Source organism: Aythya fuligula, chromosome 1 (genome assembly GCF_009819795.1).
Source record: "Aythya fuligula isolate bAytFul2 chromosome 1, bAytFul2.pri, whole genome shotgun sequence".
NCBI classification, from domain to species: Eukaryota; Metazoa; Chordata; class Aves; order Anseriformes; family Anatidae; genus Aythya; species Aythya fuligula.
The window spans coordinates 87,934,045-87,949,353 of NC_045559.1; the positions used below are offsets into that span (position 1 = coordinate 87,934,045).

The 15,309-nt window shown below is 43.9% G+C and overlaps 1 protein-coding gene across 2 annotated transcripts; it reads right to left on the reverse strand.

The window, feature by feature from the left end:
• Positions 1-1,862: 1,862 nt before the first annotated feature.
• QTRT2 (queuine tRNA-ribosyltransferase accessory subunit 2) lies at positions 1,863-15,278 on the reverse strand. 2 transcript variants are annotated; one of them, XM_032206874.1, is made up of 8 exons: positions 15,082-15,278; positions 14,924-14,979; positions 12,666-12,742; positions 10,600-10,809; positions 9,515-9,714; positions 7,088-7,239; positions 5,381-5,498; positions 1,863-4,416 (listed from the first exon to the last, which is right to left on the reverse strand). In XM_032206874.1, the coding sequence occupies exons 1-8, from the start codon at positions 15,276-15,278 to the stop codon at positions 4,155-4,157; spliced, it is 1,272 nt and encodes a 423-aa protein (XP_032062765.1). In that variant the 3' UTR covers positions 1,863-4,154. The 2 variants fall into 2 exon arrangements, with proteins under 2 accessions (XP_032062765.1, XP_032062760.1); XM_032206869.1 differs by having other exon boundaries at positions 5,381-5,501.
• Positions 15,279-15,309: the final 31 nt, after the last annotated feature.

Consider the following 15,309-nt stretch of genomic DNA (forward strand, 5'->3'; position numbering starts at 1 on the left):
CTGGCTGCTCTGCTGTGAGGGAGGGAGCAAGAGGCACAAAGTTTTAATATAAAGAAACTTTCATGCCCCTTTCAAGGGCACTCAACTCAAATGTAAATAGCATCACATGTATAGCGCTGTAATGGGTCCACAAACTCTGGCCAGAGACCATGAAACAACAATTTTCTGTTGTGAAAATGCTTGCTGGACCACTACGTCTCAGCATCACAAATAGGATCATCGTTCTTGGGCATTTTCTTGACCAATAATGGGCAAATCAACCCACTCTATAAGCATGGACGGGTGTGATGCACCTCATGCTATGGGACCATGGGCAGAAAATACAGCATTTGCCTTTCCCAGCACTCCAGCCACGGCCTTGGCCAGAAAATGTTTTATACAGTAACAGGGCTATAGGGAAAACAGAAATCTGATGAATCCTGAGTTGTCTAATGGCTCTAGATGCCTCCAGTTATCACCTCTTTATATACGACTCTGTCCCTACTACATAGCTTCTTAAATTCAGGCTGAAGTTTGAAATTAGCCTGGCTGACCAGATAACCCCTTTGCATCCAAATTTGCTCCACAAAGAGCTCTGCGAGATGCTCCGGCACTCAGACAGCTGCTGGAGGGAGCAGGCTCCCTCCTAAGTCTGTGAAATGAGGGGGAGCGAGCAAGGCCGGGAGCTACAGAAGGCACGTTGGACGCCTAACAGGGCATCACGCCGTGCTGCACCTTCCCCTCCCCAGTTTAATTAAACCGAACCGAGGACAGATGTAGAAACAGCCAGGCAGTTCATCATCACCTCGCTGCGAGGCGGGGAAGGTATTGTATTGCCTTTCCCAGCCAGCATGCCGGAGGGGAGGGCAAGGCGCGCTCCGGCAGCCGGCGTTCACGCTCACACCATCAACGGGGAAACAACGGGAACATTTTGCTGCAGGAAGGTGTTAACCACTCTTGTGCCAGCACCAGCTTGGCCATCTAGGTCCGGCTTCTCAAAGGGATTTAACTTTATTCTCTTGTTTGGAAAAGCCTTTCATGTCTAATGAATGTGCTGAATGGAGGAAGGGTGGCAGGGTGTTTGAACAGCCAGGTTTGCTAGGTTAATGGTTGGACTTCCCAACCTAAACGATTCTGTGATCTTAATAATCTGAAGCAGTGCATGTTGTGTTACCAGAAAAGGGGTGGAGTCCCTAATGAATTATGTAGATCACACCAGAGTGCTTGTAAGCCCTCTGAACTTGCCCACACCATCATCTATTTAATGTATGCCTTCCCTATCAGAGAGGAAGACTCTGAAACTACTGAGGGAAAGGTTTAAGCATTTTAGTAGGGCTATTTTTTTTAAACAGCCCTTAGCCTGTCAACTCAGGTTATGAATCAATAAAAAAAAAAAAAAAAAAAAAAACAGCTACCCGATGCTTAAAAGTACCTCTGCAACATACCTGGAACCAACTTTTCTATGCATGAAAGCACCACAATCTGAAAGCCACCTGGGCCTAAGAGGCTTAGAAATAAATTGAACACCCTGCTGGAACACTTCCAGCCTTCAACAGCTCCTCCAGCTCTGTGGAGCCGCAGAAAAGCAGACCTAGACACTGTCAGACAAGGCTTGATACAACCTGTCGGGGACCCTGTGTCACTGCAATTTACAGGATGGATGGATGGAGGGGGTGAATGTACGGGGGAAGAAATGCCGCACCTGAAGGAACGGAGAAAGCCTTTTTTTGGATAGAGCAGTTTGATTTATTTTTCCTCAATCCATTTTCAAGCATACCTTTGAAACTGCTAGAGGGTCTGCAATATTAAAATAGCTCTGAAAGAAGCAAGGCACTGAGCAGAATACCGATCAAGTGGTCAGAAAGGCACAGCAACACATGGCCCTGCCAATTATTCTCATCAGAAACATAGGAGCATGAAAGATTTTTCTTTATTTAGGGGAAGGCTACAGGAGAAGTTGATAAGGGAAAGATGTTCTGCTGTCTAATGTTTCTGTAACACTCTCTTGTATTCAGCTCTGTGCTTTTGTAGTTGCCCCTGGTCCTTTGTGTTCTGCCATTTGGGGCTGGAAGGCAGACAATGATGTTTTTGTAGAGTTTTCTGCGCTACATAAGAGGTAATTTTGCACAGAATTTTTTCCACTCCATACTTGTTTCAATTTTTGCTTCTTTGTGAAAGGTGGGTAAGAAAACTACACGGTAGGGCAAGAAAGAAAATAGTTTCTGCTTGGAAATAGAACCAAAAACTTTCTAAATTCACATCTTCATTTTTTACATTTATTGGAAGTGCTGATAGAATGACAACTTGTGCAAATATATCAAGTTTATTGCATTTAGTGCAGCTCATTACTGTTTGTTAGATAACGAGTAGATATAGTTAACTAGATTAATTTTTGCCCAATATGAAATTGTTCTCTCTATGCAGCTTACATCTCTATGATGCTTACATGAACATGACATAACACACATGCACACACACAAAAACTAAGCAGAGAACCAAAGTGGAAAAGCTGGTAACTGTGACTGGAGAATGAACATGGCAGTACAAAAAGACTGGAAGGTAAGAAGGAAGACCAGAAGGGTTGTTAAGAATGGCATGTTGTTAGCACTTAAATTATTAGCAGGTCACTAAGATGCCAGTACCTTTGCATGCAGCTTCTCGGGACAGTCACGTCTGGCGACAAAGAAAAATGAGTAAATCCTGGTTAAGCCACATGGGTGAAACAGGATGAGGAGACTAATCACAGGTAGCTCCCAAAGGGAAACTGTTTCAAGACAGCAGTCACACAGTTTTTGCACCTTTTCTTTAGGACCTTGTTGAACAGAAATAGTGCAACATAGTCGATAAGGCTGGAGTGGTGAAAGGTACTCTGACACCCTTCTGTTTGTTATCTGTCACAGGAAACGGGTGCACAGGCAATGCTGACAGGCAAAGCTGTCTCCTTGTATGCTGTGGTAAAGCCACCCTGATGCAAGATACTGAAGCATTTTTTAAGAAGTAATCTAAAAAAACAGTAATGCATTAATAAATAAATTAATAATGTTAAAGTGTTAAAGAAAGGGTGAAGAGCAGCAAACTGCAGATTACTCCTGAATTGCTTTAAGGCTGTCAACTTCAACTGTAGTATTTCTCAAAGCTTAATTCAGGTGCTAGAGTTCCTTCAGGGAGAGGAATGGGTAGGTGTCTTTAATAATTGCAGGTTTATTATGGCTTCTTCTGAAGCAACTGACATAGACCCCTGCTAAGTGACAGTATCCCACCCCTAGATGGATCATTGCCCTCTTCGGAGCTGCTAGTTCATGTTCTTAGGAGACATCATCTTCACTCTCTGGTACACCATCTCTGTCACACCTTGAGGAATCAGTGTAACGAATAAAAAAATTTATTGTTGCTTTGTCATATAAAACACATAAATCCACAATTACAAAGTAAGGGGGCATAAAAGAACTGAATAAAAGGAGCATGGCATAACAAGTTAAAATAAGGAGCATACTTTTAATACTTTTAAAAATAAGTATTTTAAAATAAGGAGCAACAGGATTCTTGTCTAAATGCCTTTTCTTGTGATATGTTCCTTCCGTATCTCCATCTCACACTGGCATTAGCGTAGCCTGCTATTTGACCAGTGCCAGGACAGCTGGAAGGAACGGTACACTCATCATCATCCCCACACTACTACTTTGTGCCACTGAATACCTGGTGCCACTGTGGCACCTCCAGTCAGTTCTTCTCAGGGACACCGATGTCGGCAGCAGCAACGAGGAGCCGTGTACCAGACCGAAGCAGGATCTCCCATCAAGGGCCTGCATGATGGGACAACCACACCACTGGTGTTTTCTGGGGGAGAGGGACAAGAGTCCCAAGCAGCTGCTGAGCTTCCATATGGAGTTCTTCCACATGGAAAACCACCACCAAATTACTGAGAACAAAGCTATCCATACTGAGGCGTCCAAGCTCTCCTGTAACCTGAGAATGCACCAAGCCAATTAACTGAAAGGGATGTGTGAATAACATCTTCCTCTCCTTCCTACATGCAAGGTCTTCAAATGCCCCTTTAAATTCTCTCCAGGAGGGTAGGCATTTTACTACCTAACAGGTCCAGATACTAGCAGGCCAGTTGACATGGTCCCACTGGGTAAGGATCTAAGCTGCAACATCCTCTATCTTCTCCGACCTCACTGGCCCGTCCTCGCGTCTGCGGGGCCTTGAAGTGCCTGACTGAAGATGAACTTCTTCAGCTGATCCAGTTTATTGTCTCTTAAGGCATCCCGTATGGCACCGAAGAAGCTGAAGTAGTGCTGGAAGTTGTGCATCATGAGCAGGACGCCAGCCAGCAGCTCGTTGGTCACGAGGAGGTGATGGAGGTAGGCGCGAGTGTGCCTCTGACAGCAGTAACAGCTGCAGCCTTCCAGCAAAGGGCCAAAATCGTCCTGGTATCTGAGGAGGAAGCAATGCTGGATTAACATCAAAGGTAAGATCCATTCAGGTAGCAAAGATTTTCCAGTTATTGTATGGCCTTTGCAGGGACATGAGCCTTGAGGGCCAGAATCTAGTTGCTTTAAGACACGTTGCCATCTAAGCCCGGCATCACTGACACAAGGGACTTGAACAGCATTCAGGAGCTCACTGTGGAGCCAAGAGGCCACACGTGAGTCAGAGGAGAGTTTTGACTGGATCATCACTAGCAGCAGAGAGAAGCCTCATCTGTGCCTTCCCTGACAGAAGAGCTGCAGCACGAGGCTCACCTTGCTAGCTATCAGTCCACAGAGGAGGAAGCTATCAGAAACAAGGGTTTATCAATTCTGCTACTCACAGAAAGTATTTCCTTCTACTCCAAGATGCACAATTCTCACTAAACAAGGAGACGGTGGAGCAATCAACAACCGAATGCTCAGCCTAGCAGCAGATGTGAAAAAGAAGAAAGGGCAGGCTAAAGTTTTTGTGCAATATCCCAGAATTGTAGGTATCTCGCTCTGCAGGCACTGCAGCTGAGTCACAAAGCAGAGGCTCTGCCACTGTTTTAAATAAAATCTTGCATCTGAAAATGATTCAAGTTAGTTAGATGCAGAAGACCAAAAGGATCCTCAGACAGCCTTTGTCAAACTACTGTCTTTCAGCTGGAACACTGCTAAGACCACAGTTTCTTTGCTGGATAAGTGGTCAGAAAAATCTCCAGCCTGAGATCAAGCAATTGCAGCGCTTTCAGCCACACGCTGCTGCTAGGTATCAGTTTATCTGACACTCTCCGTTCAATGTCCACAAATACTTTACTTTCCTCAACAGCTTCACATTTTACGAACTCTCCCATCCCACTAATGACCATATGCAATCAAACACGGAGGACAAAATCGTGGTACTTCCTGATACAACTGCAGGTACCCTCCTTACAAACTCACGTTACCTTTTATCCTTCAGAAATATCTCAAACGGCGTCATTTCTGGGTCAGCTTTGGCGATTTCATCCTGGTCTTCTTCAGCACCGTTTTTCTCCAGTTCCTGGGCCCCATTTTGTTTTGAAACTGCTTTAAATAAAAAAACAGCCCTTTATCAACAGATAGAAAGGGCAGAAGTGTAGCAACCTTACATTAGATATTTCTGTTGCTCTCTTGCCAGATGAAAACTCCTGCCACAACTTTCCACCTCCCTCCCATAGTAAGCAATTCTTTTTCTTTAATTATCCTAGGTTAGTTAATACAAGTACAATTTTGGATGATTAAAACAGCAAGGGACAAGTGAAAACTGATCTATTAAACCTAATGAAGAGTTAGAGCTGAAATAACAGCACAATTTTGTGCTGCTCTACTGAGCTGAATTCTTAATAAAATGTCAAAATTATTTCCAGTCTGAACTGCATGCTCAATAGAAAGCAGTCACCTGAACAAATTGATTTTATTGAGATTCTGTTAGAATAGACAGGCAACTCATCTGCATTCAATCATTCTACTTTCCATGCTGTCAGTCTCAAAGATTCAGATTATTTTTGTTGTTTTTTTTTTTTTTTTTCCCTAAGCAACTGAAATCAAAGAAGCTAATAACATGCAGATAGATTGATGCAGAAGATGTAGATTCCATACATCAGCCTTTTCAGCAGTCTATCTTAAAAAGAAAAAAAAAAAACACCCCATCATTTTGTAGGTTTGCATTTTTAGGCTTGTTCTTGAGTGGGAGATGTTTCTGGAAACATCAATATGACTGTTTGCACAATCCATGCCTACCGAGTGTTACACAGACAGAACAAAGAGGCCGTCCCTACCGTAATCTTTTGGTTTAAGAATAAGGTGAGATGAGGTAAAGAACAACAAACAGAAGGATTTAAAAAAAAAAAAAAAAAAAAAAAAAAAGGCAGCAAGCACAAAGAAACGGGATGTTCTGTTCTATTCATCTGGTTTTGAATTATCCAGGCATGAAAAGAAGCTAGGTTCTACCTAGGAGGAAAAATGTAAAATATTTTTTTTTAATGTTGAAAACATTTGCTAAGTCCAGAACAAGATGACTGCTTGAAACATGTTTAATAGATGCTTTAGCGGTTGCTACACATGCTCCTATCTCAAAGCTTAATGAGGTAACGAGTTATGAACGTCTTGTTTTTGTTCTGAAATGACTGATGAATGCAAGAGCTGAGAGGGAAGCTGCCCAGAGAAACAGGATCCCTAATTTTGGTCTGCTAGAAAAGAGAAGAGACTTAAAGATTTATTTTTAAAACAAGCACATATTTGGTTAAATGCAGAGGTCAACTATCAGAACTTCACATAAATAGGTCCAGCCTTCACTGCTAATGCTAACAGAAGATTTGTCAACGGTGTCAAACAGTTCTAGCGAGGGCAGATAAACACAGTTAAGCCTACATAAACCTCTGTTCCGTAGGTGTTTCTGAAATCATTAAGCACAATTTGGCTAATCACGCATTCAGGTCATAGGCTGAGACCTTAAGTTCCCCTGATAGGTTTCACACCACAACACCCCACCTTCAAGAGCAATATTTGACAGCTAAATTCCAGGTTTTCCTGTGGTTGCTGCACTTAAATTAAGGCCACAACCCTCAAATGCAGACTCCTCCAAAACAGGAATTATGCTTGCCACAGTGCTGGCTGCGAGGGAAACTGCCTACCTGCTGCTTCAGGACCTGGATGGTAATCATAGCCAAACACCAAGGCACAGCCTCGCTCCGTCACTTGGAAGGGAAAGAAGCTCTCAAAGATGTCCACACCCCTTTCAATGCACTCGAGCACCTCATCTGGTTTGCCCACGCCATGGATGATCCTGTGAGAGATGCGCAAGACAAGCCTAGAATATCCCGAGCAGAAGGAAGCATCCATCACATCTGAAGTCATTTGGGTCCTTTCACAACCACATAAATACATTTAAATTCAAAATTTACCTAAAAGCTATGCCTTTAGGCACAGGTATTTTCCTTACTCATGTATCTGCCCTAAGTAACTATCAGTTACCAGATACACAGACCCCTTTTTTAGTAACTGCTCAGGAGACAATCTAAAAAGACTCCACCAGGAGCAGCAGTAGATGGCCGGTCAAAAACACGAGCCCTTTGGGTGACAGACAGTTCTCCAGGCACATGAACTACCTGGAAGAGAACATGCTAATGAGAAGCATCATTGGAAACTGAAAGAAGTTCTTTGCTTTTTTTTTTTTCTTTCTTTCTTCCTCTCTATACTTTGCCTACTCCAGCATCCCTTCTCACCCTCACTGATGCCCTTTATTCTACAAATAACGCCTCCGATTCTCTAAAACAAATGATTTACCCCCAAACCTGGGCTGTAACACCTACAGCGTTATGGCATGAAGAGCCAGGAAGAGCCCAGCTGGATTGCCATCAGTGGTAATGGAGATCCTGCTGGTTGCCAAATTTAGCTGGTAGCTTCCCTGAGGGGTCAGTGAAGCAGAGGGGAACAGAGCAGCGCCTGCTCTCCCGCAGGTGCGTGGCTGGGCTGACAGCAGGAAAAGCTAACGTAGGGCAGTGATCTAAACAGATAATTAGGAAAATACACAGGGGCTGACAAATGAAGTCGCAAGGTACTGGTTTTAGTCATTTCTCTAAGTACTTGAATTAATTTGATGAGCACAGAATATGGATGGGAAAAAAATTTACTACATGAGTGTCTTCTGGTTTGGGCTCTGATGAAAAGAAGAAAACGACACTCAATAGTTAAAATGTTAGGTCTGAATATATGTGATCAAAACCCTTGCTAAAACTTACCTTTGAATGGCTAAGGACAGAAGTTTGTATTTGCAAGGGTTCTGCCCCTATTGAAAAGGAAAACTTTTACCAAGAGACTGCTGTACACAAAAGGACCCCAAAGATTAAATTCTTGAGATCATTTCTCCAACACAAAAAGCCGTTCCTTCCCAGGTGAAGCAGAGGAAACGTTTGCTTTCTAGAGTTTCTTATCAGGATGGAAAACACAGCTGCAAAACAGCTTCTCCAGCCAGAACGGCAAGGGTGATTCAGGCAAGCAGGACTGTCTGAAATTCACTCGAGGTATTTACAAGACCCCCTAAGGCACGCCAGCTTTCTTCCTGCAAAGAGGTCAGCAACGCTTGTCTTAACCAGACGAGCAAACCATCTGACAGATGAGGCAGATGCTCTGGTAGCCACGGAGGTTAGCTGAGCAGATTGGACTCTAATGCTCGCAGGGGATCTTTTTAAGCAGCTCAACCAGACAGGATGGCAACAACACAGCAAGCCTCCTAATTGTCAGGAAAATTCAAACCCCAGGCAGCACTAAGCATGAACAAGCTGCAGTAACGGGCACGCGTGTCTGCATTTTACTTCCTTTTGAACCCCGGCAGGTCAGAGCAATGCTCAGCTAGCAGAGGGCAGCACAGCTACAGAAAGGCAGCGGGGCCTGAGTCATCGACTTGGGAAACGATGAAAAAAGCACCCACACAAGGGCAGCAGCAACAGAAGTAGTAAAAGCAACCCAGAACGCATAGAAAAGCCAGCAAGCTCAACCCAATTGTAAGAAACTCCTCCACCTCTGGACCACTAGCAAATATTAGCACGTGTTTTCTGGAAGCCTTTAGTTACCATAAATCATTGGTAAGAGTCAGGAACGCTGCCACTTCCATCCCGACTCTGGCATGGATCAGATGGGCAGAACCAACAGCTCAGAAGATACTACAGCCCCCACATTATGCCAAACCAAGCAGGGAATACAATTCTGGTTGGCAAGGCTGTACCAGCTCCAGTAATTCACAGGCTCAGTGTGATTTTTTCAACCCTGTAGAAAGGGTTGATATTTTTTTGTTCTAGCTGAACTTCCAGAAAACCGTCTCCTCAGAGGCCAAACGCCCAGACATACCCTACCTACGGTTTGTCCTGATGAAAATAAAAGACTTGACCTCAATTTCAGTTGTTCTCCACATGTGGGGAATATTCAAATCCACAGCGTAAGCACAGCTTGGTGCCAGTTACAACCAAAAATTGAAACAAGGGTTGAAGTCTGAAGATTGTGGTGGAATAAATGCAGCCTGGCCCATACACACAGTGCTGTGGGATGTCGCCCACACAACTTACCTTGGTTTATCCTCTGGCAGCTCTGCTGTGACAGAAGCTATCAGTTTCAACTTGGTCTCCTTGGCCATGGCAGATCCCTGGAAGCCATCTAGCAGAAAGCCGCCCACAGGTCGCTTGGCAGTCTCCCTGGCTGATCGGAGCCTCTCTTCCAAGACATCTCCACCTTCGATTGCCCCAAACATTACACTTCCTTGTAGTTCCTGGCCCAGAAGAAAGCTACGAGTGTTAAGAGTCCTGCCAAAGGCCAGCAAGATCTCACAGCCCAGACTCCAGATGCCTGCTAATTAAACCCCACATTCCCAGAACTTGGAAAACCAACAGCATTTCATCCCACGTAAGACAAGCCCCTCACACAACACTGTGAAATCTGAGGTAGAAATGGAATTAGGAGAGGCAACGTTCTGTTTCTGGCCTTGACACTAACCGACTGAGAATTTTAGTGCCTTTTTTCCACCTTATAACCACAGATCGTTTCTGTACACCAGCTTTTTGCAGACATCCCCTCAGCACTACATGTGTCAGAATACGAAGCAGGTAAGATAGCAGGACAATGACAGGTATCATTGTCCTGGCTGTCAGACACCAGAGCTCACACTTGATTGCCTTTCAGAGGATGCCAGTATCAGCTCCTGCAACCGCTTTCTTTTGTAATGCAAACTTGGATGATTTGTCCCCTTCCACCAAAAGGGAAGTTAAGTTTCAAGCCTCCTGGAAAAAAAATGAAAAGAATAGCACTGGCAAATCCTGGCAAGTCCTCCTTCACATGGAAATGAAGGGACTGCAGAGCAAAAAGATGAGCTGTCTCAATCTGAATGAGAAAAATCCTGCTTTGCCTGTGCAAATATAGCATGAGGGTTAAGTGAAAGAAACGAACTACAGTCCAAAAGCAGAATAAAATAAAAAAAAAAAAAAAAAGAATTCTCCCAAACTAGCTGAAAATGGTGTCCCGTAGCAGGAGGCAAGTTATTATGAAAAGAAAATGGTAGAAGGAAAACATCCTGTTCTGATATATACATACACACACACACACACACACATAATATCTCAATCAGGTATTTATGTGTGTGACATCTTCGGGACCTTACCGGTGATTTCTCCAGCAGCTGAAGGCATACATCCAGGAAGGAAAGCGACCTATCCACAGACTTCTTGGCCCTTTTCCTACTAACTTCCCCAGAAATGGTGTCTCCGTCAGAGATGCACTGGAACCAGTCTGGCTGGATAGCCCGCTGTATGTCCATGAACTTGGAAGCTGTTATTTCCATGCGCCCTGAGGTACCCCACACCGACGCTGCCTGCCAAGGAATAGGGATGAAGGTTAGTGCAAAGATTAACAGACCTGTTAACCTGGTTAAGCACCAGATGCTGGAATGACACTACAGAAACTCCCCAGAAGCATGGCTCAAGTAATCAGCTGTCCTCAGCACAATGAATGAATGATATAAATGACCAAGGTATGATTTCTGGGATACTCTATGGTGAAACCATCACACGTACTCAGCACAGCAACTTCTCAAGTTGTTTGGAAATCTCTGAGACAGAGCAGCTGGGCTGGCCTATCATCAACCAAGATCAGTAGCAGAATTGGGAAAAAAAAATGAGAAAGAATAAAAGATTTAATTGTTGAACTTATGTTTTCATCCCACAAAGAGCAGCAAAGACTGTAATGGGAAATACAGCTCACTAGTTTTCTGCACACAATACAAAAAAGCAGCAGCTATTTCCTCTTCCAAGCACACAGACACACTGGGAAGAACACGAAAACCTGTTAGGCAATTTTATCTTAGAATCCAACATTATTTTAGGTCTCAAATTCAGCTACTTAAGGGATTGAAATATCAAATGCAAAAGAAATAGAATTTTTAAACCAAAAACCATAAGAAATGGTAGGCACAGTCTATGTTTTGTGTGCACACTGGCCCTCGTTTTCCATCACTACTCCATACTACCTTCATGAAAGATCTTAAAGCCAGACAAAGCACCTGCACAGCGAAGTTAAGGCACATGAACACATCTGGGCTAGCAGATGTTAACATTTAATCCACCAAACCTTCAAGTCCACAGAGCAATACTGGAACCACTGCAATAATTCACCGTATTTCATCCTATTCTGTGGAATCGATGACTAACCCTTGAGTGCAGCTGGGCAGTTCCTTTCGTTATATTCTTTTTAGACTTTTGACTCTGCTGCTCTAAAACTTTAAAGGGGCATTAAAGTAGGTTAAGTATTGGGCTTGACTTCTTTAGAAGCTGGTTATTTTTCCCTGCAACTCCCTTATTTTTTTTTTGAATGAGAAAAGGTCTGTCCATTCATCTCCCTCTCTAATTACTTTTGGCTTCACTATCTGGGTAACAGAGACAGACAGAAGTCTCTTAAATAATATATTTTTTTTGTAAATGCCCCATTAAAAAAGCAACTTCAAAAGAGGGAGACCACAATTAGTATCTGCAGAACAAGGACATAAAGTCTAATAAAGTCTGGTTGCCTTCATTCTGCTGTTCATGGGGGAAAAAAAAAAAAAAAAAAAAGCTTTAATAAATAAAGTAGCCATGCTGCTAAAACCCTAGGTGGCTTAGAGACCTGATAAAGAATATTACACCACGATTATTTAAATCTAGCCTGTGCCAGGCTTTCTGGCACAGAATATAGCAGAGCTTTCTGTCCATTGCTTTCAAAGAGCTTTCAGAAGTACTTGTCAGCACAGATCCAGCTGCAGAAAGACAACTCGCTGGCCTAGTATCTAGGTGATGAAAGTCTGCACCAGCTTCCAAGAAAAAAAATAAAATAAAAATCAAACCTGCAGCATACAGAAGGCTGCTCTAACATCGCAGCTGCACAGCAGTGAAATGAGCTTCAGGCAATTCCTCCCCTGCAGAGGGACAAGACTCAGCCTGGTTCCTAGCAAGATAGTGCAAAAAAAAAACAACCAAACAAACAAAAATGTCTGACAGAGGTTATCCTCTCATTCAAAGAGCTGTTATCGTACCCAAGTAGGCCTTGGGACTGACCGCATCTAAGCAGGTGCTTATTTTTCTACAATGTATGAACATCACCTTGTAGCAATCTAGGCACACCCACCAGGTAAAGGGGACAGGCAGGCAGCTCTTGTTTGAGAACTTGGACTCTTTCAAGTCTTCACAGTTACTGTACCTTGTTAGTGTTGTAGCCAGATGGACAAGGAGCGACTGGATCATGGAGGGAGCAGTACACGGCCGTGTCTGGCATACCTGGGAATACAGCAACAAATTAGAGCTTAATGAACCAAAACAAAGCTAAAACAGAGGCACACTTTGTGAATTCTCAAAAGGGAATAGGGAATCTTCCCACAAATGATCCCACAAATCCTCCTCTAAAGTTCTTCTGCAGGACTAAGAAACCACTGCTTCGTGTGTTTGTTTTTTTTTTTCTTGGTTAATACTCCTGCTACTAAAATTCACCAGACACAATAGCTGACCGCTCAGCTGATACACTGGAGGCATCTTACATTTGACACAATCTAAAGAGAGCAACAACCTCAAGCCTAGAATTTTAAAAGGAAGGACAACATATTGTGAGAAAATAGATCAGCTACAGACATGAGAGATTTATCATCTCTGCCAAATTAAGAGTTTTCAAATGTCATACAATAAGTTAGACAGTAACTAACGCCACAGTTTTCTCTTCAAGGATAAACAATGAAATCAGTAAAGTTTCCTACAAGTTTCAGGTAGAAGAGATTTTCAATTTTTCTTGATGGAATATGTTGACACAATGTAATCAAAGTTTATCAGAAGCCGCATGCAAATTTCCTTTGGAAATTCAAGCCACGGCTTTGCCTGGGCAACGAGTGAAATGAATGGACAGAATGTTAAAGTGTTATTTAAAGAAAAAAACTTGGTCTTAGTACATAGGACAAAACCCCTTAATTTTTGTTTGTTTGTTTAATTTTTAACAATATGCATGCATCTAAAACATACAGAACATTCAAAAACATACCTCAGGTCTGATAAAAACTATTAACAACTCAGAAGTTATTTTTCTTGCGCAGCCCAATCAATTTCCATGTTAAGACCTGTCTGTACGTTACAAACATTAAACCTGTGATGTGGTAGTGTCTGTTTGACCATATACCCACTATAGCCTGAGACACCTAGACAAACAGAGCATCCCAGGGAAGCTTGTTGACTTGACTGATCATCCTTCAGTTCTCTGAGCTACCTGCCCAGACAGAAATACTGACTCTGAATACAGATATTCACGCAAAATCCAGCTTTACATTCACTGCACACTCCGGTTCCTTCCCCACCTCAACCCATCAAGAGCGATCTTGGTTGCACACCGCATGTGGTCAGGCCTTTACCCGTCTGTAACGTCAGCCAGGGGAAAAACAGGACTGCCACGAACACAGGACCTGTGGCTTTGCTCACCCTTAGCACCAAGGTAAAGGCTTCATTTGTGCTCCGAGGATAGAGTACAGGGACTGCCAAAGACTACAAAAGCTTGGTGCAATAGCTGAGGACTATGGCAACACCGACTGATTTATATGCAACTTACGGACAGTTGCATGCATTCCTCAAACTGCAAGTTCAACATGGAAAAACAGAAGGTGAGAACAGGGACCAAGTAGTCTGATTACTAAACCGACAGGAATAAAGGACAGGAGAAAAACAATCTTCTCCTGCTGCTTGTTTAGCTCCTCAAAGCTCCTGCAAATCCACCATAGGTCAGGCCCCTAACATCCTCTCTGAACAAGAATACCTTGTAGGCAGAAGTGTCCACCAGATGAGACTGATGGGAAGGGACTTTGCCCTTTCTTCACACTGGATGAAGATTTTAAAGTTTCTTTTTCTTTAATTATTCCTCACACTGAAGTAAGACTTCCTGATGGATCGGATGAAACCAACTGCTTTATGATAAAAACAAACAAACAAACACAACACCAGCCTGAGCAGATGGATGTTCAAAGGGAAATGTTTAGATAGCTGTACGGGACAGGCTGTTTTCAGGGCAATTCCTAGTTCTCCTCACAGAAGATGAGGAGCAAGATTTGCCTGCAGCAGCGTCAGGCCACAAGGTTGAGGTCTGGTCTCAACTTTTGGTCTAAGCTCAGCTTAGTTAGTTGTGAAACCCCCTCAAGAAGAAGGTTAAAGGCTGGTAAAAAGAAGCAAGGCAAAACTACTACAAAAAATTGTACTGTTTAAAGGATTTTTGGTCTCATACCGCTGACAAAATACTATTTTAAGCCCTCATTAGTGCCACGTTAGAAAGAAAAGGCCTGAACGTGGAAACCCTCTGCACCTACACACTGCCTAAAAGCAGACCCATGGCACCCACCTGCGCTCCCTCTCCTGAGGCACCCACCAGCACCAACACCCCCGTTACACAAACACAAACACCCCCATTACACAAACCCCCCCGTTACACTTTACCTATAAACTTGGCAGCTCCTTCCTTGTACTCTTGCAGCACCTCGTGGAGCTCCGCCCTGCACCCGGACGCAAAAATAAGTAAATTACTCCAAAAAACACCCAACCGCCGGGGAAAACCGGCGGCTCCAGAGCTCCGTCTCCCCCCTCGGGGTACTCACATGAAGGACAGGGTGAGCTGTGCCACGGGGGGGACCCCGGCGACCTCCCCGAGGGTGTCGCAGGTGAGGTGGGGCGCGGAGCCGCCCCGCGTGTACAGCAGGCAGCCGGGCAGCGCCAGGGAGCCCGCCCCGCTCCTGCCCAGCTCTGCCAGCATCCCCAGCCGCCCGCTGCCCACCCCAAACAGCTTCAGCCGCATCCTGAGCCCTAGCAGGAGGAGGAGGAAGAGA